General features: G+C 42.8%; 1 protein-coding gene across 4 annotated transcripts in view; it reads right to left on the reverse strand.

Moving 5' to 3' along the window:
* Positions 1 to 1,708: 1,708 nt before the first annotated feature.
* Positions 1,709 to 27,955, reverse strand: part of GAB3 (GRB2 associated binding protein 3) — a 75,956-nt gene continuing 49,709 nt past the window's right edge. For all 4 annotated transcript variants that reach the window (XM_034649114.1, XM_019793620.2, XM_034649113.1 and 1 more), the window contains 6 exons: positions 25,060 to 25,115; positions 24,354 to 24,573; positions 22,030 to 22,111; positions 20,812 to 20,914; positions 6,140 to 6,253; positions 1,709 to 4,997 (listed from right to left, as the gene is read on the reverse strand). In XM_034649114.1, coding sequence (XP_034505005.1) covers positions 4,881 to 4,997; positions 6,140 to 6,253; positions 20,812 to 20,914; positions 22,030 to 22,111; positions 24,354 to 24,573; positions 25,060 to 25,115 — 692 coding nt within the window. In that variant the 3' untranslated portion in view covers positions 1,709 to 4,880. The remainder of the gene's footprint in view (positions 4,998 to 6,139; positions 6,254 to 20,811; positions 20,915 to 22,029; positions 22,112 to 24,353; positions 24,574 to 25,059; positions 25,116 to 27,955) is intronic.

Consider the following 27,955-nt stretch of genomic DNA (forward strand, 5'->3'; position numbering starts at 1 on the left):
AATTTACATGCAGTAAAGGGTACAAATATTAAATTCACTGAGTGATAAATTTTTACATATGTATACCTCCATATAACCACCACCCAGATTAAGATACGGAACACTGCCATCATTCCAGAAAGTTCTTTTCTGCCCTTTTTCAATCAATAATAATTTCCCTGGGTTGCCTGGCTATCTAGCCAGTTGAGCGTCTGACTCTTGATTTCAGCTCAAGTCATGATCCCAGGGTCGTGGGACCTAGCCCCGAGTCCAGCTCTGCACTCAGTGGGGAGTCTGCTAGAGATTCCCTCTCTCTCTGCCCCTCCCCCAGTCATGTGCTTACTCTCTCTCTCAAATAAGCAAATAAATCTTTAAAAAATAATCTCCCTAATAGTGGTAGCCACTACTCTGACTTGTCACCATCGAGTATGAAAACGAATTAAGTCCCAGACTGAAGAAAAAAAATTGAAATAATTTAAAATTTTAAGAGACCTAAAACAATTAAGTTGTGTTTTTTTACATGAAAGCAAAGTCTCATTAAAATAAAGTATCATTAAAATAGAGGTCTTGACCATGAAACAAATAGCAAAGCAACCACAGTGGATGGAAGCATAATGGATCTGATACAGCAGAGGGAACACATCAAATCGATTGTTCTACTTTTTCCACTTAGGTCCACCTGCAATCGAGGGTTGTATATGATGGCAAAGTGGGTGTCAAAGTTCATTATTGTCCACATGGCTCTCTATCCAATGACCGGGCACTCTTGATTGGAAAGGCCCTCGTGTCCCTGAAGCCCTGGTGTCTGTTCATTAGTGAAGTGCTGTGTCTGTTGGGCGGGAAGGTCTACATCTCAGCTTTGTTTTCTCTCCCCTTGGGTCCCCTGGTCTAGCCTGCACCAAAGCCACACTCCCTCAGGTGCAGAAAATAAAAACTAAATTTCTAAACCAAATGGCACAAACAAGGTAGGGAAATGATAACAATAAATGCAATTTAAGATCAAGAGAAATATGGGAGAATTAGAAAGCCAGAAACTTAGGGAGGTGTCTGGTAAAGGGGCCAGAGCATAAGCGGTCTGGAGTTAAAATAGCCTTTAGGTTAGCCCCCACTTTCCAGGTCAGCCCTGTGGGCCAACCTCCTCTTCTGTGGGTCAGGGGCTCAGGCTGGGGTGTGCTGGGAAAAAGCATTCATGAGGTCGGCGTCATACTTCTCAGGGACAAGTAATTTCATGTGGCTTTTTCTCCACTCTCTGCCTTTGGCCTGTTGCCCCAAACCTGAGCAGCCGCTACTCTGCTTGTCCCTGCCTTGCTTCCTGGCTCAGAGATGCCGCTGACCCAGCACCCAGAGCAGTTGGGAGCCTCAGCACTGGAGAGAGGCTAGTGGCACAAGAGACTTCTGCTGGGGAGAGGCAGGCTGGGGCTGTTGCTTTCTCAGGTCAGTAATGATGAAGATCTTGTTATATGTGTTATCAGGGAGGGTCACTGACTTTGCCAATTACTGAAGTTAGTTTCTGACGAAGAGATGTCAAGATGTGGTTTGGCTGGGCAGAAGCAATACTCAGCTGTAGCAAAATGACATGGATGTGGGTGATTCCCTGTGAGCTAGGTGAAGTTTGCTGTACTTGAAAATGGCAATGGGATCTATGTTCACATATTCAACTTTCACAATGTGTTCTGCATTTATATTGAATGTCTGCACTTTAAACAAATAAGAGAAAACTTGAGTGTGATTCCCCCTTATAAGACTTTTATTAATGCCAGAAATGAAACAGTAAAAAACATAATGAATTTTTTAACATCAATTATGGGTACAAGGGTGGTATTAACAGGGACCGAGAAGGCCTTGAGAGGAGAAAGTCAGGCCTGAGGGGAGCCTTCTGTCTTGACTCAGATCTAAAGGCCATAGTTCAGCCTAGACTTGCTCCAGTGAAGTGGCCTGGACATGGACTTCCACAGGATGATTCTGTGCCTTTGAGATCCTCCCTCCCCAGGAAAACTTAACTCCCAAGGTTCCTGGGCTTGTGGCCTTAGGGACTTGCAGGCTTGAAACCCTTCTGCACTGCACAACCCCTGATCTGGAGGAATTTCCTAATGAAATGAGATGGAAGAAAATAAAGTAAAACGGAACTACAGAAAACAATGTGGGATCAATGGCTGCGTTGTCCTGCTAGCTTCTGGGAAGGCGTACCTGGCGCAGCGCACGCACATGCCGTGTGCACGTGAGTCACAATGCTATCTGGGATCATTTCCATTTTGAAAAAAACTGCAAACCTCAGCCCTGGTCAGATTCATAGCCCCGTTACATATGTGTCATCTCCTCAGGAAAGCAATATTTGGCCGGCATCATTCTGACTTATGGCGCCTTTCTCAGGAGCATACGTTGCTGTCAGCTCAAAATTACCTGTACTTTGTATCCCTCAATCCTTATGCTTTTGGGTAACCATCCATTAGCAGTCTTATCAAAGCGGGACATAATCACACACACCCTGAAAAGGAGGGTGAAGTCATCTTTTTTTTTAAAAAACAAAATCCCTAATTAAATGCTTCCAAACAGGTCACACGACTCAAGTGTGTGTTGCTTCGTGCGGTCACTACTTCCAGGAAATATTTTGTAGAAAGAGGTTTCGGGTGTAGTCAGTTGGATGCCATTTCACTACTGACATAATTTCAGCTGTATTTTCTTTTCTGATCTATCTTCAGTCTGGTGTGGTTCTTGGCACTCGGGGATATAATTTTTCTGCACCAGCCTCTGTCAGATAATCAAGAATCTGAACACAGGTGCCCCCCCCCCACAAGGCAGTTACCATCTATCAGAACTGACAGCCCTGGATTCTTGCCTGAGCCTCTATGACTCTTTTTGCAAGTCATATAGGGAAGAAGGCAGCTCCTTACAGGTTCTGGCCTGTGTGTTGTGACATGGAGCTGGCTGCAGGGTTCAGGGAGCACTCTCATATCTCCATCCAGGCTCATTAAGGACTCTTACATCATTTAAAGCATTCAACAATTTCCCCCCACTTTCCTCCAGAAAGGAAATGAGGTCACCAGGTCCTGCTGCTTTGAACATCACAAGTACGTCTTTAATAGTCTGAAAAGCCAAGACTGACATTTACTTACCTTTGGAGCAGCCTGAAACCTGAAAACCCTACAGCAATGCCTATGATCGCCCCAACTGGCCCTGTCATCCACCTGCCTGCCTAGTCAATCCATCCTCCTATAAGACACAAAGCCAGTCAGAATGACAAACCAATATCTGCTTAATTCCCAGTTGTTCAGATTTGTCTTCTGGCTGCAGGTGCTCAGAAGAATCAAGAAGGGCCATTCAATAAAACCCTGTGCCCAACTGGGACTTTCATCTGGGTCCCCTGGGCCCCATCACAGAAGGGGTGACATGATGGCCTCACGACAAAGTGGGACTGTTTGCTCAGGACTTAGTTATCACTAAAGCAGAAGGGAAAAACTCACCAGGAAATTTGAGAATGGAACTCATTGTTTTTTGTTTTGTTGTGTTGTTTTTGTTTTCTGGTCATAACTATCTATCACTCAAAAGCTTGGGTCCAGCATAGGACAGCTAGGGACGATTCGTGCCTTCCCAACGTGACAAAAAATTCTTCTGTCAGCATTAGCCAGCTCACAGGAAACACATTGCAAGGGCACCACACGATCCAAGAACGGATTTCACAGTGATCGTCAAGAGGTATTTCTAATGGTAACTACTGATTATGTTAGAGTTTCCCATTTGAACACCACACGAAGAAAACCTGGCTTGACATGCATACCTTTCAAGTAAGAAAGCACCTGCTCAAAACCCTGTGAAAGGGAGAGGAGATGATGACTCATCTCGGGTCTGCGCGTGTTCCTCATGTCTCCAAGGTTGACCAAAGTGATAGATTTCATCAAAACCCTCAAAGGCAGTGTAAGATGGTGGAATGAGCCGGTGATGGGCAGCCTGGCCAACTCTATTCTAGGCCTCGCTCTGGGTCCTGGCTCTGTAAGTGACCTTAGGCAGTGTTCCTTCTTCTAGTTCTCAGTTTTCTTTCAAGTGGGAGCAACGATCTCTGCCAAGCCTCATTTCTGAGGTTTTTTAGGAAAGAGATGAGATGATGCATGTGAAAACATGCTGAGAAAGGCCAGCAGGAATGGAAGACCCACCCAGCCAGTGTCATCTTTTGTGCTCATAACAGAGCCCAGGACTGATTGCCCCTGTCACTTGAATTGTCTTTCTCTGGGGGTAGAAATGATTTGTCTGTTGTGAGTCTTCGAGTAAGGAATGCAGATTCTGCCACCATCTCAGGTTTGATCCCCTCAACCGTGTCTTCAGGGGCTGGGACAAAATGGTCTCCAGGACCCTCTCTGGCAGTATAATTTGTGATCCAGGAAGCACAGAAGAGAGGTCAGAATTTTCAAGCATTAGAGTCAAATGATTCTGTCTGGTGTAGCAATACTGGTTCTCATCTACACTCCAAATACCCTGCTGGAGGGATTCTTAACCAAACCCCAGGGAAAATATTCTCCCAAGTCTTGTTTTTATTGTTCCTACACTGCCTGAGTGAATGGAGTTTTCTACATTACAGTCCAGGGCTGTGGAATCCTCCATTGCTGGCTCTTATGTCTGTGGAGCCAACTCCAAGCATCCCGGAGGCTCTGGGCAAGCATGGCTGGGGAAGGTCACCACCAAGACGGGTGAGGGTGAAGGTGAGGGTGGAGGCTGGGAGACGACTTCCTTCTCCTCCCCATTCAGTGTGTACAAATATATCCTCTCTCCCAAAGGTTCTTGCCAAGCCCACAGAAATTACAGATTCTCTCTGGATCTGGACCTGCATTGACCATCGGTGCAATTCTGGCAAACAAAACTCAGAGCGAGCCCCAAGCTTCCCTGCCCCGTACACCGCCCAAGCACGTGTCTCACACTTTCGATTGCCTCTCATCCGTCCACTCCTGCCTTGTGCTCTGGAGGGCTTGGGTCTTCTGCTCATCCACCTGCACATAGTCGACCCTTTGCTCTTCTGAAAGGAGAAGTTTCTGAAGGGGGAGAACAAAAAGGTTTCCATTACATTGAATTAAAAACAAATCAGGAAAATATCAGCCCTTTAGGGGTAGATTACAGTGTCGTTAAATATTTGCTACCCCTTCCTCCTGGGTCGTTCTCTGCAGAAGCCTTACACTTTGGGTATATGTTTAAATATCTCTTTTCCTGGGCTCCCTTCAACTGCTCTCTAGCCATTTGATCTGCTCTCACCGATATAACGTGAGTGGAAGTGACACATGCCGATCTGAAAGGGAAAAGACCCAGCACGTGATTCGGCCACGAGACGAGTGTACCTCGGCTGGGGGCTGCTTCTCCTGGGCCCCGGTGGCAGATGACCTGGCCTGCAGCCAAATGTTCCATGAGCAACAACGGAGAAGGCCTCTGCTGTCACAAGCCACTAAGATTTGGGGGTTGTCTGTCTTGACTGCAGAGCCTACCAAAACTGACTGAGACACTCTTTTGTACTTGTTGGTCTCCCCCTTCTGACCAGTTTTTCTGGAATATCAGTTCAGGTTTTGGGAATGAAATTAAAGGTAAAGGAGAGGTGGGAGTTCATTTGGCAAAAGGAAAGGGAAATCTTCAGATTTTCTTCCTGCACACACACAAACTGGATTCATACTGTATCTCCTGTTCAGCTAAATTGCTTTTTCTCATCAAACAATATACATCGTTAGGAACATTAGATTACGACCATCCCTTGCTCAAAAATATTTAGCTGTTTTGCCCTACTTACCATTCCTTCCTTCCGCGGCTTACACTGTGTAGTGGGTGACTGGCTAGGGTGGCTGAGATGTATTAACTCGTTTCATCCCCACGACAGGCCTTGATGTAAATGTTATTATTTCTGATCCCCACTTTACAGATGAGAATACTATCTAAAGAAGTCAAAACTGCTCAACCCGGCATTTGAGGCCCTTTACCGAGGGGCTCCGATTCCAACGGAGGGCTCCTGTCACCACTCCCCAGAGTCTACCCAAACTACGCCATTCCTTCTTCCCTCGGCAGACCCCTCCTATGCCTATACACATCTGTATATTTAAGACCTTCCAAAAAGAACATGCACGGTTGAATCATCAGCAAAATCTAAACAGAAAAGGAATCTCCTGGGAATTCTCAGACACAAGATACTTCCTACCTGCTGTATAGGGGCTGGTGATGCTGAATTGAAGTCCAGAGCTAAATAATCCAGGCTGAATTTCTTTGTCCATGTCAGAGCACCGCTGCTTAGGGAGTTGGCTGTTCTTTGATTCTAGAAACCAACATCACAGGACTCAGGTTAAGGAGAGCTGGCTGGGCTGCCCGAGGGAAGGAGGGTGAGTCGTGTCTCCACTTGAGCATCTGCCATCAGATCACAACAGAGTGGTCTGACGAGACCTGCGCGGAGCAGCCCCCACATCTGAGGGAGAGCTGGCATGTGAAATACAGTACAGCCAGTTCGGCTTTCACACAGAGCTATCCCTCTATTCACCCTGGAAACAGGTGACCAAAATCTCCCTCAAGAAGAAACTGTTTCAAGGATATGACAGGCCCAGGATACCTTAGAGACTAAATCCCCAAAAGTTCAATTACATTTATTAAAGTTCTAGTAAAGGCTCCCCAAATGCATTCAAAGACACTTTACACAATGCGAACAGTGTAACGTGTGCGACACACACGCGTGGACTCACCACTCAGCTTGAGACGCACACGCTCCCCTCCTCCAACCTCCTCTCCTCACAAGAGACTAAGCGCTATATTGAATTTTTGCACTTACCAGTCTTTTTAAATACGGTTTTGACAGTGTGTAAGTACCCTTAAATCACATACTTTAGTTTTGCCTGTTTTGAACTTTTATCAACAGAAGCCTTTTCCATGTATTTTTGGTGACTTCACTTGTTGCTCCAGATTACATACTTCACACCCGCCCCGCTCGTGCACTGGCCTTCCTAGTTACTTCCAAGCAAAGCTGCCGTGAGCACGCGTGTGCTGGTGGAAGAGCTGCAAGGGTGTGGGCCCAGGACCAGAACTTCTGGCTTACAGGGTGTGTGCATCTGCAACTTGACCATCACCAAACTATTTCTGAATGGGCTGTGGTTACACCAACTTACACACTTAAAAGGAGTGTATACGACCTCTTATCGCTCTTCATCCCGGCCAACACTTGGTAATATCCGAGTTTTTCATGTTTTCCCCACATCATTTGGGGAAAATGGTATCTTACTGTGGTTTGGTCTTCTATGCCCTTGATAATTAATTGGCCACCTTTTCATATGTTTAAGGGCCATCTATTTTTTTCTCTTCTGTGAATTGTCTGTTCAGGTTTGTTTTTGTTTTGCTGGTTTTTATATGGAAGTGCCTGCATTTTTCTGATTTTCCTCAGTACTTCCTCATATATCCTGGAAAGCAACCATTTATTGGTGATGTGTGTTACAAATGGCCTATCACAGTCTACAGTTGTTCTTTCTTTCTTTTTATGGTATTTTCTAAATGAAGACTAGTTCCCACTTTTAATGTAATATTTTCCTGAGTGGCTTGTTTGTGTATTTTAAGGAATCCTTCCGATGCTGAGGTCATAACTTGTTGCCCCGTATTTTCTCCTAAAATTATGAAGCTTTGCCAGTCACGTTTTAGTCCAGCCTGAGCTGATTTTAACCTATGGTGGTAAAATAGGGATACAATCCATTCCTGTTTTGTTGCTTTTACCCCACACGGATAGCCACCCTTTCTTCCGTGATGCAACCTCTAGTCACATATTAAGTTTCCATATGTGAATAGATGTTGAGTTCTATCAAATACTTGTTCTGCATCTAATGAGATAATCACATCATTTTCTCCTTTACTATATTAATGTGCTTGACTGACTTCATAGCTTCTTGTAATTTATAGTTGCTATAGCTCATCTCTCAGAAAATATTCAGGACTGCATTTGTTGCAAGGAGCGCAGGGTGTTGCATGGAAGCCTGACTCACCAGATTCTACTCCGAAACTAATATAACACTGCATGTTAACTAACTGAAACTAAAATGAAAACTTTACAAAAAGGTAGTAATAGATTTTAAAACCGCTTCCCCTTCTGGCATAGTTTTGTTTCCTCTGATCTGTTTTGGTCTCTACACTTCATGCCAGTGCTTTCCTGAAAGGTCTGATGAAATCACTGGCTGTCTGCTCATATTTAAGAGTCAAAGACCCAAAAGTTGACTGGAAGCCTTGAGTACGTTGGTGGTGCTTGTCAACTGTGGGGTTCACTGCAGGGTGACCCTGCTGGATGGTTTTCTTGGGTAACCCTCAATGTCAGGACCTAGGTCTTCCTCGGGCTGCTCAAATAGCCCAGAGAAAAATCTTCCAATCTCCAGGACTCAATTGGAAAGGTCGGATTGTCAACACTGTGGAAAAAGAAGGGCTAGGGAACAGGTTCAGGAATGGTTCTCGTATCCATGAGGCATATTTACCTAATCATTTCATGTTTAGTACAGTATTCTTGGTCAAATGGGTCTAATGTAGCGATGGGGAGTCATAGTGGTCCACCGCCATGCAGTGAGGGAGGGCCAATTTGAGATTTACCTGCTGCTTAGGCAGACTTTGGACCACCACTCCTTCTTTTCCTTTCCCTTCAGCCCCACTTCCAGAACTATGTGCCATGGACAATTCCTGAACCTTCTGGGTATTCTGTAGTAGATTCTGTCTCCCCTCCACCCCCCAGTGTATGTAGAATTTAACTTTCTTGGGTCTGATAAGTCATTTACCACACATCCATCCGCTTTCCAGTTTCCAATGTCACTGCTATTATCTTCTTCAATTCTCTGCACCCTTATGCGTTTATGCCTTTAACAAACCTCTCTACTGACATTTCAGAGGCTATTTTGGGATGGAGGGAAAATAGAAGCCTGCGGTCAATCTGCCATCTTTATGGAGATTGTCCAGGAGCAGATTCTGAAATGTTAAACCCACTTTGTATACCTGAGATAAATTCAGCTTGTTTGTGTATACTCTCAGCTTTTCATAATGCTGGACTTATTTTGCTAAAATCTTCTTTAGGGCTTCTTTTCTAACAACTTTATCGAGCTGGAATTCTAGACCATACAATTCTCCCATTTAAAGCGGACAATACAGTGGTGCTTTGCAGATGCCCATATGCAATCATTGTCTCAACTAATTTTAGAACATTTTTCATCACCCCAAAAAGAAATCCTGCACCCCTTAGCTGACACCCCCAGTCTCATCATCTCCCCAGGCTCTAGGCCACCACCACCAATCTACTTTCTGTCTCTACAGACTTGCTATTCTAGACATTCCATACAAACACAGTCATACAGTATGTGGTCTTTTGAGATGACTGGCTTCTTTCACACAGCATACTGTTTCCAAGGTTCACCAGTGTCTCCTGCATGGCTGCATAGCATTCCATTGGGTGGCTATCCCACATTTTATTTACCAAGTCAACAGCTGATGAGCATTTGGGCTATTTTCACTTTTTGGCTATTAAAAGAGTGCTGCCGGGGCACGTGGGTGGCTCAGTCAGTTAAGTGTCTCGTCTGCCTTCGGCTCAGGTCATGATCCTGGGGTCCTGGGATCAGGCCACATCAGGCTCCCTACTCAGCGGGGAGCCTGCTTCTCCCTCTCCCTCTGCCTGCCGCTCCCCCTGCTTGTGCTCGTGCTCTCTCTGCCAAATTAAAAAAAGAAGTGCTGCTATGAACATTTGTGTACAAAATTTGGTTGGACATTTTCTCCTTTAGGATATTTTAACCTGCGTCAATGAGTAAAATTGGTCTATAATTTTGTACTTATGTTATCACTATTTGTTTTGGTATCAAGGTATTTTAGCCTTATAATATAAGGTGGGTAATATTTCCTTTTTTTCCATTCCCTGGAGGCATTTATATAATAAGACTGTAATCATCTCTTCCTTTTGGTAGAAAGTGTCTGTACAGTTCTTTGGGCCTCATGATCCTTCGTGGTATAATTTTCCTACTGATTCAGTTTCTCTAGTGGTTATATAATCATTCAGGTTTTCTATTTCTTTTTTTTTTTCAAAAGATTTTATTTATTTATTCGACAGAGATAGAGACAGCCAGTGAGAGAGGGAACACAAGCAGGGGGAGTGGGAGAGGAAGAAGCAGGCTCATAGCGGAGAAGCCTGATGTGGGGCTTGATCCCATAACGCCGGGATCATGCCCTGAGCCGAAGGCAGATGCTTAACCGCTGTGCCACCCAGGCGCCCCAGGTTTTCTATTTCTACTTGAATGTGTTTTTGGATATTTTCTGATAATTTGCCTATTTTCACCAAAGTTGTCAAATTCGCTGGCATGAAGTTCATAATATTCTCTTACGTCATCAATCTCTGGTGTATTTGCAATCACTACCTCCTTTACAGTTTTAATATTGTTAATTTGTATCCATTGCTTTTCTTGATTAGTTATGTTCAATTTTCTCTTTATTTTTTTAAAAAGATTTTATTTATTTGGCAGAGAGAGCACAAGCAGGGGGAAAGGCAGAGGGAGAAGCAGGCTCCCCCCTGAGCAGGGAGCCCGATGCGGGGCTCAATCCCAGGACCCTGGGATCATGACCTGAACCGAAGGCAGGCAGACAATTGACGGACTGAGCCACCCAGGCACCCCCAATTTTAGTCTTTAAAGAGCCAATTAGGTCAGCGTTGATCCTCTCTAATTTTGTTACTTTGTTCATTTCTGCTCTTGCGTTTATTCACTTTCCTTTCGTGGGGTTTATTTTTTCAATTTGTTATTATGAAAATTTTCCAACAATCAGCCAAACTGAAGAAAATATACTGTGAACACCCATATCCCCACCATTTACATTCTACCACTAACATCTGACTACACTAAATTGCTCGTGAGTCTTCGAACTGTCTAAGGACTGGTATCTTTCACGAATTGTGAGAAACTCTGCCATTATCCCCTTACACATTGTTTCTCTATCTTTTTTATTATCTCCTTCTAGAACTCTGACTAGACAAATGTTTGACCTTCTCATACTATCTTTCATGTCTCAAATTTCTCTACGCTTTTATCTCCTTGTCCTGATTTACTAGTAACTTCCTCACAACGATCTTCCAGTTCACGAAATCCCTCTTTGGGTTTAATCTGCTCAACCCATCCAATGAGTTTCCAATTTCTTTTTTTTTTTTTTTGAGATTTTATTTGTTTATTTGAGAGACAGAGAGTATGAGCAGGGAGCCGGATGTGGGATTAGATCCCAGAACCCTGAGATCATGACCTGAGCCAAAGGCAGATGCTTAACAGACTGAGCCACCCAGGTGCCCCCATTGAGTTTCTAATTTCATCCCAATTTTTATTTCTAGAAGTTCTAAATGGTCTTTTCTAATCTGCCTGGTCATTTTTTTAAAATTTTTATTTATTTATTTGACAGAGAGAGAGACAGCGAGAGAGGGAACACAAGTAGGAGGAGCGGGAGAGGGAGAGGCCGCGCCCTCCCCCCCCCCCCCCCCCCGGNGCTGAGCAGGGAGCCTGACATGGGGCTTGATCCCAGGACACCAGGATCATGACCTGAGCCGAAGGCAGAAGCCCAATGACTGAGCCACCCAGGAGCCCCTGGTAATTTTTTAATAGTATCTTGTTAGTCCAACTTTCAACTCATCTTATTTCTTTAAATATTATCAAACATAATTATTTTATATTCAAAATCCAATTATTTCCAATAATGGGTTACTTCTGTATTTGATTCTATTGTTTGTGATTCTTATCAATTCTCAGGATTTGTAATTCCTTGACATTTTTGGTCCCAGAGATTCCCCTTCCTTTCTTGTCAGTTGAGTTTTGCTTTTTAAAAATATATTCTCTATCATTTTAAGATACTTTATGTGGTGGTATGTGGTTTTCATGATAGTTTGCCTACTGAAGTGCCCCATTAAATTTTAAAAAAACAGAACAAATGTAGTTCCAGTTCCTTTTTTTTAAGATTGTATTTTTAAGTAATCGTTACTCCTTACGTGGGTTTCAAACTCACAACCCCGAGACCAAGAGCTGCATGCTCTACCAACTGAGCCAGCGGGGCGCCCCAATGTAGTTCTACTTCTAATGTTGGATTAAATAATTTTGGCCACCCTCCCTGGAAAGAACAATATTTCATTTTTGGTAGAATCTGATGACTTGCTTCTAAAATTGTATGGGAATAGAAAGGACCAAAAATAGCCAAAGAAACCTGAGTAAGATAAACAAAGCAGGACTTACTGTCCTTGTTATTGAGACTTATGAAGCTACAGTAACTAGCATAGTGGGGTATTGTCCAAATATAGACACGTAGACCAATGGAACAGATTTGAGAGCCCATAAAAAGACCCATACACACATGGATATTTGATTTATGGCAAAGACGGCACTGCAGAATAATGGCAAATTATAGTAATTTTAAATAAGTGGTGACAGATCAATTAGAGAAACATATCAAGGGAAAATGAAACTTGACTCCTACCTTAAATCATACACAGAAGTTAATTCCAGGTGCATTGCAGACCTAACTGTGAAAGGTACAACTATAAAGCTTCTGGCAAATAACTACAATTCACCCAAGATTACATAGATCATGTTAATGGTCCTGCAAATATTAAATAAAATTGAAGTCACCCACATGGTTTCACTGATAAATTAACCAAAACACTTAAAGAATAAATAACACTAATTCTACACAATCTCTTCCAGAAAACAGAAGAGGAGAGAACACTTCCTGAGGATCCCAAAATTACCTTGATAACAAGGCAAAGACACTATGAGAAACCTGCAGATCAGTATCCATCATGACTACGGATAGAGAACCCTCAACAAAATGTTAGCAGATTAAATCCAGCACTATCTAACAAGAATACTACACCATGACCAAATGGGATTTATTCAGTGAATAAAAGACTGATTCGATATTTAAAAATAAACCAGTGTAGTCCACGATATTTACAGTCTAAAGAAGAAAACTAAATGATCATATCAATGAATACAGAAAAGCATTTGATAAAATCCAGCATCCATTCATGATAAAACAAACAAACAAACAAACAACCAAAACATCCTCTCAGAAAACTAAGACGAGAAGCGAACTTCCTTACCCTGATAAAGAACGTCTATAAAATACCCACAGCTAACACCATACTCAAAGTGAAAGACTGAATGATTTCCCTCTGAAACGGGGACAAAGAGATTCATCTCACCACATGTATTCAACATTGTACTAAAAGTGTCAGGCTGGTGATAAAGCAAGTGAAAGAATGAAGGAGCATACAGATTGAAAAGGAAGGAATAAAACACTGTATTTACAGAGGAGATGATCATGTAAACAGAAAACTGCACGGAATCAAAAGAAAACAAATCTCCCGTATTTAATAAGGGAAATTAGCAAGGTCGCAGGATACAAGGCCAACACACAAAAAATAATCATATTTGTATATACTGCCAGTAGACAATTGAAAGCCTGAAATTACAAAACTGCCATTTACAATAGCTCCAAAAAGTGAAATACACAGTTAGAAATCTAATAAAACATGATAACATCTATATGTTTAAATTACAAAATTCTGAGGAAAGAAATAAAGAAAATCTGAATAAATGGAGACACACCATATTCATGAATTAGAAGATTCAGCATAGTAATTCCAATCAAAATCACATCGGATATTTTGCTAGATAATGACAAGCTTATTCCAAAATTTATATGGAAAGACAAAGAGGGCAGAATAACAAAAAAACATTTTTTAAACAAGAATGAGATTGGAGAAAATATGCTTCCCATTTTAAGATTTACTATAAAGCTTCAGTAATCCAGACTACGGTATAGACAAAATGACAAACACATAGATCCATGGATCAGAGTATAAAGACTACAAAAATACGCCCAAATGATGTTTTATAAAAGAGCAAAGGCAATTAAATGAAGAAAAGATTGTCCTGTCAATAAATGATAAACTGGAACATTTTGGACATCCGTATGTAAAAAATCATTCTCAACACCATCTCATACCTTATATATAAAGTAACTCAAAATGGATTCCAGATCTTCCAGAAAACCTAAAAACATGATACTTTTAGAAGAAAACATAAGAAAATCCCAGTGACCTAGTAGGGTTAGGCAAATAATTCTTCAACATGATAACAATCCGTCAATGAAAAAAAGTCAGTATATATGAAAAAGAAAAAAGTCAATAAACTGGGCTTAATCAACAGGCAGTAATGTCTCTGCCACTGGCCGTGGCAACATTTCCCTAGCTATGTCTCCTGAGGCAAGGGAAATAAAAACAAAAATAAACTATTGGGACTTCATCAAAATAAAAAGCTTCTGCACAGGGAAGGAAACAATCAACAAAGTTAAAAGGCAACCTACAGAATGGGAGAAGGTATTTGCAAAATACATAAAGAACTTCTTACACAACTCAACACCCAAAAAACAAATAATCCAATTAAAAACAGGCAGAAGACATAACAGACGTTTCTCCAAAGAAGACATGCAGATGGCCAACAGACACATGAAAAGATGCTCAACATCACTGATCATCAGGGAAATGCAAATCAAAGCTACAATGAGATATCACCTCACACCTGTCAGAAAGGCTAAAATCAAAAACACAAGATAGGGACGCCTGGCTGCCTCAGTCAGTAGAGCATGCGACTCTTGATTTCAGGGTTGTAAATTCAAGCCCCACGTTGGGTGTAGAGATTACTAAAACAAAACAAAACAAAACAACAAACCCACAAGAAACAACAGGTGTTGACGAGGATATGGAGAAGAAGGAAGCCTCTTGCACTGTTGTTGGGAATGAAAACTGGTGCAGCCACTGTGGAAAACAGTATGGAGGTTCCTCAAAAAATTAAACATAGAGCTACCCTATGACCCAGTAATTGCATGACTGGGTATTTCCCCAGAAAATACAAAAACACTAATTCAAAGGGATACATGCACCCCAACATTGATAGCAGCATTATCAACAACAGCCAACTTATGGAAGTAGCCCAAGTGTGCACTGACTGATGAATGGAGAAAGAAGATGTGGTGTGTACACACACACACACACACACACACACACACACACACACTGGAATATTATTTGGCTATGAAAAAACAACATCATGGATGGAGCTAGAGAGTATAATGCTAAGTGAAATAAGTCAATCAGAGAAAGACAAACAGCATATAATTTCACTCATATGTGGAATTTAAGAAACAAGACAAATGAGCAAGGAAAAAAAAGAGAGGCAAAACAAGAAACAGACTGTTAACTATAGACAACACACTGGTGGTTACCAGAGGGGAGGTGGGGGGGCGGTGAAGGGTTAAACAGATGATGGGGATGAAGAAGGGCATTTGTCCTCATGAGCCATGGGTGCTGTATGAAAGTGCTGACTCACTATATTGTATACCTGAAACTAATATAATACGGGATGTTAACTACACTGGAATAAAAATAAAAACAAATAAATTTGGCTTAATCAAATTTAAACCCTTTGCTCTGCAAAAGACAGAAGAGAATGAAAAGGCAAGCTCCAGAGTCAAAAGAAAATTTTTGCAAGTCACATATCAGATGACCTGTACACAGAATATGTAAAGAGCTCTCAAAATCCAATGTAAGCAGACAAAAAACCCAATTAAAACTCAGGCAAGAGGATCCAGCAGATAGCTACTCCATCAAAGAAGATACATAAATGCCAAATATGCACACAGAAATAAGTCTGACATCATTTACCATTAGGGAAATACATGTTAAAACTCCAATGACATACCACTACCTGCATATTAGAATGTCCAAATTAAAGAAAAAACAAAAACAAAAACCCGCAGGACCAAGTGTGCTCCAGTGGAGCAACTAAAACCTCATAAAGAGTTGATGAGTGTGCAAAATGGTACAGCCATTATGGAAAAGGTTTTGGCAGTATCTTGTGAAGTTAAACATGCAACTGATGACCCAGTTAAACACAGCTGATAACCCAGCCATCTCACTTCTGGGTATCTACCCTAGAGGAGGATTTTTCAACAGCGGCATTATTGACTTTTGGGGTCAGATAATTCTCTGTTGTGGGGAGTTGTGCTATCCACCGTAGGATGTGTAGCGTCATCCCTGAACTCTTCCGGCTAAAATGCCAGCACCACAACCCCCTGTGCCAGGTTGTGCCAACTAGAAATGTCTCTAGACATTGCCGAATGTCCCTTATGGGGCTAAATCATCCCCAGTAGAGAAATACTGCTCTAGAGAAGTGAAAACTTATGCCCATACAGAATCTGTAAAAGGCCTTCAAGATCAGGAACAAGACAAGGTGGCCCACTTTTGCAATTTCTATTCAACAAAGTATTGGAAGTTCTAGCTATATACAGCAATTAGGCAAGAAAAAAAAAGGCAGCCAAATTGGAAAAGAATAAGCAAAATAATCTGTTGACAACATGGTCTTATATGTAGAAAACTGTAAAGATTCCATGCAAAAAAAATTAATAATAAACAAATTCAGCAAGGCTGCAGGATACAAAAATCACACCCAAAATTCAGTTGCATTTGTATACACTAACTGAACCATCTGAGAAAAGGAAATCAAGAAATGATATCATTTACAACAACACCAAAAAGAATGAAGTATTTGGGAATAAATTTAACCAATGACTTATAATGACAACTACAAAACATTGTTGAAAGAAAGCAAAGCAGGCATAAATAAGTGGGAAGACATTTCCATGTATGCTCGTGGACTGGAAGACTTAATATTGTTGAGATTACAACATTACCCAAAGCAATCTGTAGATTCGATGCATTCCCTATCAAAATCCCAATGGGATTTTCGGCAGAAATAGAAAAACTCATCTTAAAACCCTTGGAATCTCTCAAGGAACCCTGGATAGCCAACTCAATGTTGAAAAAGAACAAAGTTGGAGGACTCACTTTCTGATTTCAAAACTTACTGTAAAGCTACTGTACATTAAAACAGTGTGATACTGGAGTGAGGACAGACATGAAAGCCAACGAGCCCAGAAGTAACCTTCACATACATGGGCAACTGACTTTCAGTGAAAGTGCTGAGACCACTCAGTGGGGAAAGGGCAGTTTTTCCAACAAATTATGCTGGGAAAACTGGATATCCACATGCAAAAGAATGAAATTGGAGCCTAACCTTAGACCACACATAAAAATTAACTCAATAAGGATTAAAGACCTCAACATAAGAGCTAAAACTATAAAACTCTTAGAAGAAAATGTAACAGAAAACTTCATGACACTGGATTTGGCAATGATTTACTGGATATGATATCAAAAGCAGAGGCAATAGAAGAAAAAAAGAAATTTTTTTTAAAGATTTTTAAAATTTATTTATGTGACAGAGAGACAGCCAGCGAGAGAGGGAACACAAGCAGGGGGAGTGGGAGAGGAAGAAGCAGACTCATAGCGGAGGAGCCTGATGTGGGGCTCGATCCCAGAACGCCAGGATCACGCCCTGAGCCGAAGGCAGACGCTTAATGACTGCGCTACCCAGGCGCCCCCGAAAAAAAGAAATTTGACTTCATTACAATTTAAAAGTTCTGTACATCAAAAGACACCACCAAGAGAGTGAAATGACAACCCAGAGAATGGAAGAAAATATTTGCAAATCATGATCTGATAAGGAGTTAATATCCATAATATGTTTTTGAAAAAACTTCTACAAGGCAACAACAAAACACACTAACCACCTAATTCAAAAATGGGTAAAGGACTCGATTAGCCATTTTCCCAAAGATCCGCAAATGGCCAATAAGCACATGAAAAGATGCTTAACATCATTAGTCATCAGGGAAATGCAAACAAAAACCACCACTGCACACCCAGGAGGATGCTTATAATTCAAAACGGACCAACATATGGAAAATAACAAATACTGGTGAGAACGCAGAGTAATCAGAAGCTTTTGCACCTGCCAGTGGAAATGCAAAATGGTTTGGCTGCTGTGAAAAAGTTTGGTGGTTCCTCAAAAAGTTAAACATAAATTATCATAGGATGCAGCAATTTCGCCTCTAGGTATATATCCAAAAGAAGTGAAAACAAAGCCTCAGATACGAGCACACCCATGTTCCTGGCAGCATTACTCACAATAGCCAGAAGGTAGACACAACCCAAATGTCCATCAACAGATGACGGTGGTCTCTCCATACAACAGAGTATTAGCTTTAGAAAGGAATGCAATTTTGAGACATGCTACAATATGAATGAACCCTGAAGACACTCTGCTATGTGAAAGGCAGGCACAAAAGGACACGTATCTTATGATTCCACTTCTGTGAGGCACCTAGAATAGGCATATTCACAAAGCCACTAAGTAGAACAGAGGTTTTCAGGGGCTTTGCGGAGAGGGCCTAGGGAGTTATTGTTTAATGGATACAGAGTTTCTGTTTGGGATGATGGAAAAGTTCTGGAAAGAGATAGTGATGATGGTTGCACAACATTGTGAACATAGCTTAGTGCCACAGAACTGTTCACCTAAAAATGGCTAAAATGGTACATCTTATGTTCTGTATATTCCACTTTAGTAAAAGATACCAAAAAATCCCAAAATCTGTGAAAGAACGTTGCTGGGGCACCTGGCTGGCTTGGTCAGGAGAGTATGTGACTCTTGGTCTTGGGGTTGTGAGTTCGAGCCCCACGTTGGGCATAGAGCTTACTCAAAACAAAACAAAACAAAAAAACAATGTTTGTTACAATTCCATTCACAAATGCCAACAAACTTGAAACAATCCAAATGTCCTTCAATGGGTAAGGAGACAAACCGTGGCACATCCATACACTTGAACAGTATTCGCCAATAAACAGAAGGAACTATCGACCCTGTGACGACTTGGGTGAATCTCAAAGACATTCAACTGAGTGAAAGAAACCAGTCTCCAAAGACGGCATACTATATGATTCCATTTATGTGGCATTCTTGAAAAGACAAAACTATAGCGACGAAGAATACATCAGTGGTTGCCAGGGATTTCGGGTGTGGGAGGGTGTGACTATGAAGACGTAGCACAAAGGAGTACCTTGAAGTTGTTCTGTGTCCTGATTGTGAATGTACATATATGTCAAAATGCATAGAACTGCACACCCAGAGAAAGCCAGTTTCATTGTAAGATCATCTAAAAACTAAAAAGCATTATAACGCCATAATAAAACGTTTGATGTGAGATTTAGGGTCTAGAATTCTACTATAAAAGTCTTACAAAACTATTGAAATTATAGAATGTGAAAGTCTTGTAAAAAAGAGATCACATAAGTTAAAATTGTCATTCTTCTAAATTTTCTATAATTTCACAAACATTGAAATAAACTAAAAAAGGATACATAAATTTAATAAAACAAAACTTATATTTCAGCCCCTGGCCTAAATTTTTACATTCAGATCAGACCTTGTTCTCGGAGAGAAAAAAAAATTAACACATATGATTAGTTGCAAAATCAATATCAAACCTTAGGAGTCATTTGGGTTGTTACGTGGAACAAAAGTGAAATAATGTAACTTAAAGTCATTTGAAATTATTATATCACTACAGTTGAAGAGACACACAATTGAATGCGGTGGGATAGGCTTTAGATAGGCTTTCAACACACCTATATGGTGCTTTCCCCACAGTTACCTGCCTTCAGCCAGTATTCTGGGCTCTTAAATCTACCGTGTCAAATGGCCTCGTAATGCCCAGTCATTAACTAATAATTATAAACTTAGGCAAGAAATCAATCTGTAACTGTGTTGTTAATGAAACAGTGGGCTTTCTCATAACCTCAAAGATCAGGGATGAACTGCTAGGATCTGGAATGACTCTACACTTGCTTCTATTAGGTTATAGATTCACTTCCCTTTTCTGTTCTCTGGAGACAGAGCACAGCTGGTCGGTATCCTTTATAAGAGTGTTTTCTTCTAGAAGTTTCCCAAGGGCCATTTCTAAGTGTGAAAAACATTGGGAGACCACAGCAGATTTGTATATGAGTCACTTTCCATCTGCATATGGTTAAGTGAACAGTTTTTATCAAGTAGAAAGGCAAAATGAAGCATTTAATTACTGCTCCACTGGAGATGACCATGGTTAGATTTTCACTTGCCTACTGGCCTCATGCATGGGAGGGCCAGAACTGTCTTTTCAAAAGTACATATAGTCACAGTGCCTTGAATATCAGTCTTCTAAGATCTCTTTTCAAAACTTCACAGGTCAAACAGAGATTCTCTCTGGAGTTCCCTACATTAAGTTGCAGAACAGGCTCGGTTCTGGCTAACGTGCCTCATAATTCCCAGAGGTGCTAAAAATCCTTCTGTCTTCAAAAACCCATGCTGCCAACAGAATCCAAGTAAAGAGAACGGAAGGAATAACAGAAGGCGCGAGGGGGAGATTAATTACTTAATTAAAGGGTAGAGATGTCAGGTCTCTATCCGCTCAGGTCTACAGAAAGACCCTATAATCCGAGTCTCCAGACACTAAGACACATTCACAGCCCAGGACACTGTACTCCCTCCCACTGGGACTCCAAGTGATTTATCCTTCAGAAAGGTTCATAGGATATGTGAGTTTTCTCTGGACATCCAAAGAACTACAAAGGCATGGAGATCAAATCGGATATCACAGCCTTGGTGAAAAGAATTGCTGACATTTCCATTTTCCTATCACACATGTCTCAACCCTGGGTGTTCTTGCAATAGCATGGCCTCGAAATGCTAGGAGGAGCTGCATCCTGCAGGAAAGAAAACCAGCTTCAAATTGATTTGTTCCCAGTAACCTGGTATCACATTCAAGTGATTGTTTTCAGATTGCAGGGGTCTTTCTGAAGTACGCGTTTCCTTTATAATGAACTCATAAGAATATACATTGAAGAGTGAAACAGAGGATTACCATTTGGATGTAGCTTTCTTCCTCTTCTCTGGAAACAGAATTGGCAAAAAATCTTGCAGAATTAATACCGTTTCTTTCTGGAGAGAGAAATCTGGTTCGATTGCTGAGAACAAAAATATAGATGAGGTCAAAGCAATGTCTTACAGCTGCTCTGAAAGCCAGCCAGGAGCTGACAGGGTCCCCATGGGCTTTTCAGCCCTCCCTTTCCAGATACAATTTCCTTCTGGCCAAAGCAATTCCTCAAGCAACAGAGACTGCCCAGCTTCTGTCCCATTCTGGGGCAAATGGCTCCCAATTCTCAAGGGCTACTTTTTTCCAGACCCTCCATGGGACACAGCTCATAAGCTTTCTAGAAACAGACCAAGGCATCACATCATTTAGAAAAAAAAAATACAAACAAAAACAAAACACTCCTTTGGAGCTCTCTTGTTTCCATTCAAAGTAACTAGCAAAAGTAATGAGATGTGGCCATCCCTCTGATGGGATGAGAACAAGACTGCAAATCAGTTTTCACCCTGCTCCTGAGTCAGAAACACAGGCTGCATCTCTCTGCAGTCATGACTGGAAATAGAGCTCTTTGCAGAGGTCTGCTTTGCAAAGTGATTGTATGCTGTGGCATGGAGAGAGAACCAGGAAACTCTTGCGCCAGGCCCAAGACTCTGAAAATACAACTTCTAAAAGATCAGATGAGAGAGTGCACACACATTTTGGGGTTTGTCTGCCAGGTCCAAGAACCATCCCTCTTTCTCTGAGAACTCCCTTCTACTCTGTTCACAAGGCTGGGGTTCTGGAAGCCATGTTGGTACTACCGGCCCTTCCCCCTGGGCCACAGGGGATTCTACTCAGGCTGGGGCAGTACAATTCCCTCTCCCAGGAAATGGAGTTGGGGTCGAAAAAGAGCCAATCTCTGTGGATACTGGAACTGTAGCATGTAAATAAGCTCAGGGTCTCTGGTACACGTGAGGGGAGAAGCAGATGTGAGAGGTGGAGAGTTCCGTGGGTTCCCAACAGCTCGTTTCTGACTCCAGCATCCCGGGACATCCAGTTATATTCCTTCCTTTGGGATCTACAAAATATCTCTGGTTCATTATAACAAACCCCATCCCTCCTTTGACTTAAGCTAGATCAAGAGGGCTTGAGCTACATTTATTCAGAGGCTTAACTAAAACCGGGAGTGCCTGTGCTGGATGAGGTCCTTTCGAGCAATCAAAGACATACCAAGGTACAGTGCAGGTCCTGGTTAGAGATGCATGTTCCCGGATGGTGGAGAGGTTTCTCAGGTCCAGGGGAGGTGGCCGTGCTACAAGATAATACACGATATCCAGTATGTAAGTTCTCAGGAGTTCAAGGCCAGAATCTAAAGACTAAAATTATGACATTCCACTTACTTATTAGCACATCCAGTCCAAATTGATGAACAAGCAGCCCTGATGATGAGTGTGAATTCACTGACCTACCCTTCCCTACCTCACTGGTCACATTACCAGCGAGAGGTAACAATGGGGAGATACATTTAGTCAATATGCATTTGAGAACTCACTGTATATCAGGCATAGTTCTAGGTGTTGGGAGGCACAGTGTGAGCAAAACAGATGAAAGTCTCTGACCGTACGGAATCCCAAACCTACCTTATACTTGGCATGTCCAAAATGGAAATTTTACCTTTCTTACTACAGGCAGAGATGGTCACCCAGGTTCTAGTCTTCCCCTCTTCCAGTTCATTGTCTACCTGATAATCTTTCTACTTAGAACATTCTTCCCCATCTCTCTGCCTGGTTAGTCATCTTCAGATCACAGCTCAATGTCTCCTGCTTAGGAAGGGCTTCTTTGACCTCCAGACAAGATCAGGCCCCACATCATGGGCCCTCATGAGTTCTTGCAGTTACCTTTCATAGCGCTCCTTGCAGTTTGTAATGATATATTCATCTGTGATTATCTGATTCAGATCTAGACCGTGCTCTAGGAGGACAGGGATTTCTTTGGCTCATTCGTCGCAGTCGCCTTGGCACGTAGAGAAGCTCTTGGCACCTGACCCTTACTCCACCTCTGTGGTCCACCTCATTGAGTTGGTCATGCGTGTATCCCTCTACCATGGCCTTGACCAGGTTCCTTTTGTTTCCTCCACTAGACTACAGGGGTAGAGACTATTTAACTCCCGTCCATATGATCAGAGCCCAGGACAGTGACTTCTGCTGTTCAGTCAGTTTCCTGGGAGCCTCTGAGCTGGGCAAGGTACTGAGCTGGAAAGGACATGTGAGTCACACTGTCCCTGGGGAGAAGGTCTCTCCTGGTGGCATGACACCTTGTTTCCTCTGAACATCCTAAGACAGGGTCCGTTCTTATTTGGTACTGACTTGATCATTCTTCTTCTTCCGGCTGGTTTTTACCTGTCCTCCTCCCTCCCCATCCCACTGAATCAGCTGCTTCCGCATCCTCACATCCCACCCAGTGCCCGGCACAGTAGCACACCCAGCAGACACGCTGCCAGTGTGACCTGACTCCAGCCGAAGCGGGTGAGACGAGAATGACCAGGCATGAGTAGGGGCCTTGGCTACCAGCCTGGGGTATAGCTGCCTGAAGCAGTGGTGTTTCCAAAGGGTGAACAGAGGTGGGACCAACCAGAGATCACAGTCATTGTACTGAACAGCTCCCGGTAATCACCCAGGCCTACTGGGCAAGTGGCGATGGGCAAGAATGAAGTTAGCAAGTTAGTGTGACCTGCTTTTCTTTCCGTCTTCTCCTTTCTCCCTCTCTGTCCATGCTGTTTGCAGACCAGAAAAGCTGCCTGGGAACAAGGCAGAAGCTTTGCGGAGCTCCGTGTTCATAGGATCCAGACTGCTCACTGCCCCCAGATACCGCTGCTGAGGGGCATGTGCAGGGCAGTGAGGGAGAAATTGTATATTACCACATCTGGCATTCAGGAATTCATGTCAGAAGTCATTCTTGGGGCGCCTGGGTGGCTCAGTCGTTAAACACCTGCCTTCGGCTCAGGGCGTGATCCCAGAGTCCTGGGATCCAACCCCCCATCGAGCTCCCTGCTGGGAACCTGTTTCTTTCTCTCCCACTCGCCTTGCTTCTGTTCCCCCCCTCTCGCTGGCTGTCTCTCTCTCTCTGTCAAATAAATAAATAAAATCTTAAAAAAAAAAAAGAAGTCATTCTTGAGTACCTCACTGTGATTACATTCAAGTCTGTTTAAACAAAGAGATGCCAGGTGGGTTTCATCATCATCACTTATTTCTGGGCCTTTGTTAGGGAAGCAGCCAAAGATGAGCCCTCTGGAATGAACTTGGCTTGGTAGGCTGTATTTGCAGGGCCACAATGCCTTAAGTTCCAAGCCTCCTTTTCTCAGTCAGGGGTAGCAAGTTTTCCCAGCCCTTCCCATTCAGTCCTGGCCATTGCTCCGCACCGTTACACTTCCCAGCCCTCTGAGATGGTTCCTCCAGTGCTTTCTTCCCAGAAAGGGTCAAGAAGGAAACTTTTTTACATGGTCTCTAGGACCCGTATCCCCTCTCCTGCACAGCATGCCTAGTCAAGTGGCTTACGTTTTCTCTGAGGCTTGAGGTCTCTGTTCACTGGGGGAGGCTCCAGGTCTGCAGGCAGCTCAGGCAGTGGGCTGGAGACACTTCCTGGGCTCATTGGGATGTAGTCATCATGGCTGCGGTAGGTTCTAAGACCAGAGATGGCTGCCTGGGGGCCCATGGGCACATAGCCATCTTCGGCCCCGGCTGAAGCCGTGGGGTACACTGGGGAGAACCTGCACGGCTGCAAGAGAACAGGCACAGGTGGGGAAGCACAGAGCAGTCATGGAAGCGGCTCCCAGCGGGGCCGCCAAGGCTGCACACAGGGCTTCAGTTGCCAATTATCCAAGAATAACTTTGAACTTCCTTAGGAAAGTCAGATAAGCCTCTAACTCCAGCTCTGTCTCTGCACCTGTTGTGTGAGGGGAGTGAGACTCTCCTGAAGGTGATGCCAGAAGACAGCGGGTTAGGAGTTTATGCAAATGCTCTAGGTATAATGTGACGCCTTCAGTCCTGCCCCGAGTCAGACAAGGGTCTGAACCATGAGAACTGGCAGGGTCCTTACAGAACACAAAGTCCAGTAGTTCCCAGAGAAGTGCAAGCCTTGGGGAAGACTGAAAGGGTCGTCAGAGACTCAGTGCTGAGTCTCCAAAGACTTCAAGGGAACATATGTCGGTCAGGCTATTTTTGGTAAAATTGAGGTTGAAAGGAACTCAAGTGCCAAACTTACCAAATTTAAACTAAGCCGCTTGTCTCGGTGTCTTAAGGATTGGCCTTCTACAGCAGCTGTAAGAAGCAAGCCAGGGTGGTGAGAAACGCAAGACAGTATCAGTTGAAACTAGGTTCCAAGTCCCTATGGATCTCAGGGCCCTATGCTCAGCTCTGGAGAGGAAGAGAAGCGTAATATGGTTTCCATACGCAAGGCTTGCTATTACGTCTAGTTGGGCAGTCAGAGCACATTCCCCAACAGATGGAAATCAGACCAGATTTGGAAGTTTCTGTACCATGGCTTCAGTTCTCTCTGTGAATTAGGAGAACGTATAGCAAAGAGTTAAATGCCTGTTGCATATATTATATGAATTTTCCGAGAGCAGAGATGGTAGAGACAGAGCTGGAGGTTTGAAGAGAGAAGGTGTAAAAGATCCCTTGTGGTGAGCAGACAAGGGACAGCACCGCAGAGCAGCATTGAGGGCGCTGGGGACCTGTGACCATGATTTTCTGTAGCAATACTCAGCCACTCAGGTACAGGCATGGAGAAAGAGGAAAGTTGGGTTAATATAGGACTAGAAACTTGTCAGATGGGTGTGAAAAACAGTGTGACATAAAAATTTAGAATAATTGTTGAACTGAAAGAAGACATGTCCAGAAGGCAGAGCAGTAAGATAAATGGGTCTAGAAAGTAAGAGCTGGGACAGACTTGTAAACAGACTGAACTTTGAATGCATTTCGCATCCCACACACTGATCCGACTCAAGAGGAGCTTCAGCATATACTCTGACCGACCACTGGCTGACCAGTAAACCGTGCTGACCCAGACCTCCAGGAAGCCAGGATGAAAAGCAAAGTAAGGAATACAAAGGACAAAAACTAAGCAGAGATTTCAGCAGCTGCACACTGTGTGCAGAAGTAGACTTTAGAAAATTAGTCTGAGCAAGTCACTAAACAAACATACACCAGAATAATGAATCCTAGGTGGAGTCAGAATGCAGTTGCTACAGTACATTATCCAGAATAGCCAGTTGGTAGGGGCGCCTGGCCGGCTCAGTCGATACAGCATGCCACTCTTGATCTCGGGGCTGTAAGTTTGAGCCCCACGTTGGGGGTAGAGGTTACTTAAATAAAAATCTTTAAAATAGTTTTCAATAACAAATTAAAACAGACACAAAGAAGGGGCAAAATAATGATCCATACACAGGAAAAAAAATCAGTCAATAAAAATTGTCTCTGAAAAGTTCTAGATCCTGGAATAAGCAGAAAAGACTTCAAAACTGCTATTATTAATATGTTCAAAGAACCAAAAGGAAACCATGTCCAAAAAATTACAAGATAGGGGTGCCTGGGTGGCTTAGCTGGTTAAAGGGCAGACTCTGGATTCCTGCTCAGGTCATGATCTTGGGGTCCTGGGATGGAGCCCTGCATCAGGCTCTGCACTCAGCAGGGAGTTTGCTTCAGGATTCTCTCTCTCCCTCTCCCTCCCCCCACCAGATGAATAAATAAATCCTTAGGAGTGCCTGGGTGGCTCAGTCATTAAGAGTTTCCCTTTGGCTTGGTCATGGTCCTGGGGTCCTGGGATCAAGCCCCATACCGGGCTCCCTGCTCAGTGAGGAGCCTGCTTCTCCCTCTCCCTCTGCCCCTCCACTCTGCTCGTGCTCTCTTGCTATCTCTCTCTCTTTCTCTTTCAAATAAATAAAATATTAAAAAAATAAATACATCTTTTTAAAAAATTGTAAGATAACATAACAATGGCTCATCAATAAAAAGATGGAAATTGGAAAGAAGCAAATGGAATTTTGGAGTTGAAAAGTACAGTAACTACAATGTAAATTCACAAGAAGTTCTCAAGAGAAGATTTGAACTGATAGAAAAATCAATGAACTCCAAATGGATCAATATAAATTGTCCAGTCTGAAAAAGAAATAACAAGAATGAAGAAAAACAAACAAAGCCTCAAAGACTTGTCACCATCAAGTGTACTAACATACATGTAATTAGAGTCCTACAAGGAGAGGAGAGAGGCGGAAAAAAAGGAGGAATTTTTTTTTAAGAAAAAATGACAGAATACTTCCCAAATTTGACAAAGAACATTAATCTTCATCTAAGAAGCTCAAAGAACTCCAAGTAAGCTAAACACAAGCACATCAATACCTAGACACATCATAGTCAAATTGTGGAAAATCAAAAGGAAGGAGAAAACCTCGAATGCAGTAAGAGAAACCAGCTCTCCAGCTACAAGAGAATCACAGTAAGATTAATAGCAGACTACTCATCAGAAACAATGGAAAGCCAGAAGGGAGTAGAATTACAAATTCAAATTCAAATTGCCAAAAGAAAAAAAATCTGTCAAACGAGAATTCTACAGCCAACGCAACTGGATTTCAAAAATGAAGGTGAGTCGGCGTTCCAAGATGGCGGAGGAGCAGGAGACCTAAAGTTCGTCTGGTCCCAGGAATTCAGCGAGAGAGCTACCAAACCATTCCGAATACCTATGAATACAACTGGAGAATGAAGAAAAGAGTAGCAGAAACTCTATGAACAGAAAGGCAACCACTTTCTGCAAGGAGGAGAAAAGATGGAGGAGGAGTAGGCGACCCTTTCTCAGCTGGTCCGAGTCGAGCTGGATATCTACCAGACCATTCTGAACACCCACAGAATCAGCCTGAGACGCAGGAAGATACATCTGGATCTCTACAAATGAACATCTCCAGTGCTGAGTATTGAGGTACGAAGCGGGGAGCCGTGAATCCGAGCACAGATATAGGAAGATAAAGGGAAGGGGGAGGGAGCCTCTGTGCTCAGGCACCGGGAAGCAATAGCCCTTCGTGCCGGGGAGCGGGCTGGACTCTCAGACCAGCACCCGCAGGAGAGCGGACTGAGACAGTGAGCGTGGGAACGCTCGTGTCCAAACA

This window comes from Ailuropoda melanoleuca, chromosome X, assembly GCF_002007445.2.
Source record: "Ailuropoda melanoleuca isolate Jingjing chromosome X, ASM200744v2, whole genome shotgun sequence".
Lineage (NCBI taxonomy): Eukaryota > Metazoa > Chordata > Mammalia > Carnivora > Ursidae > Ailuropoda > Ailuropoda melanoleuca.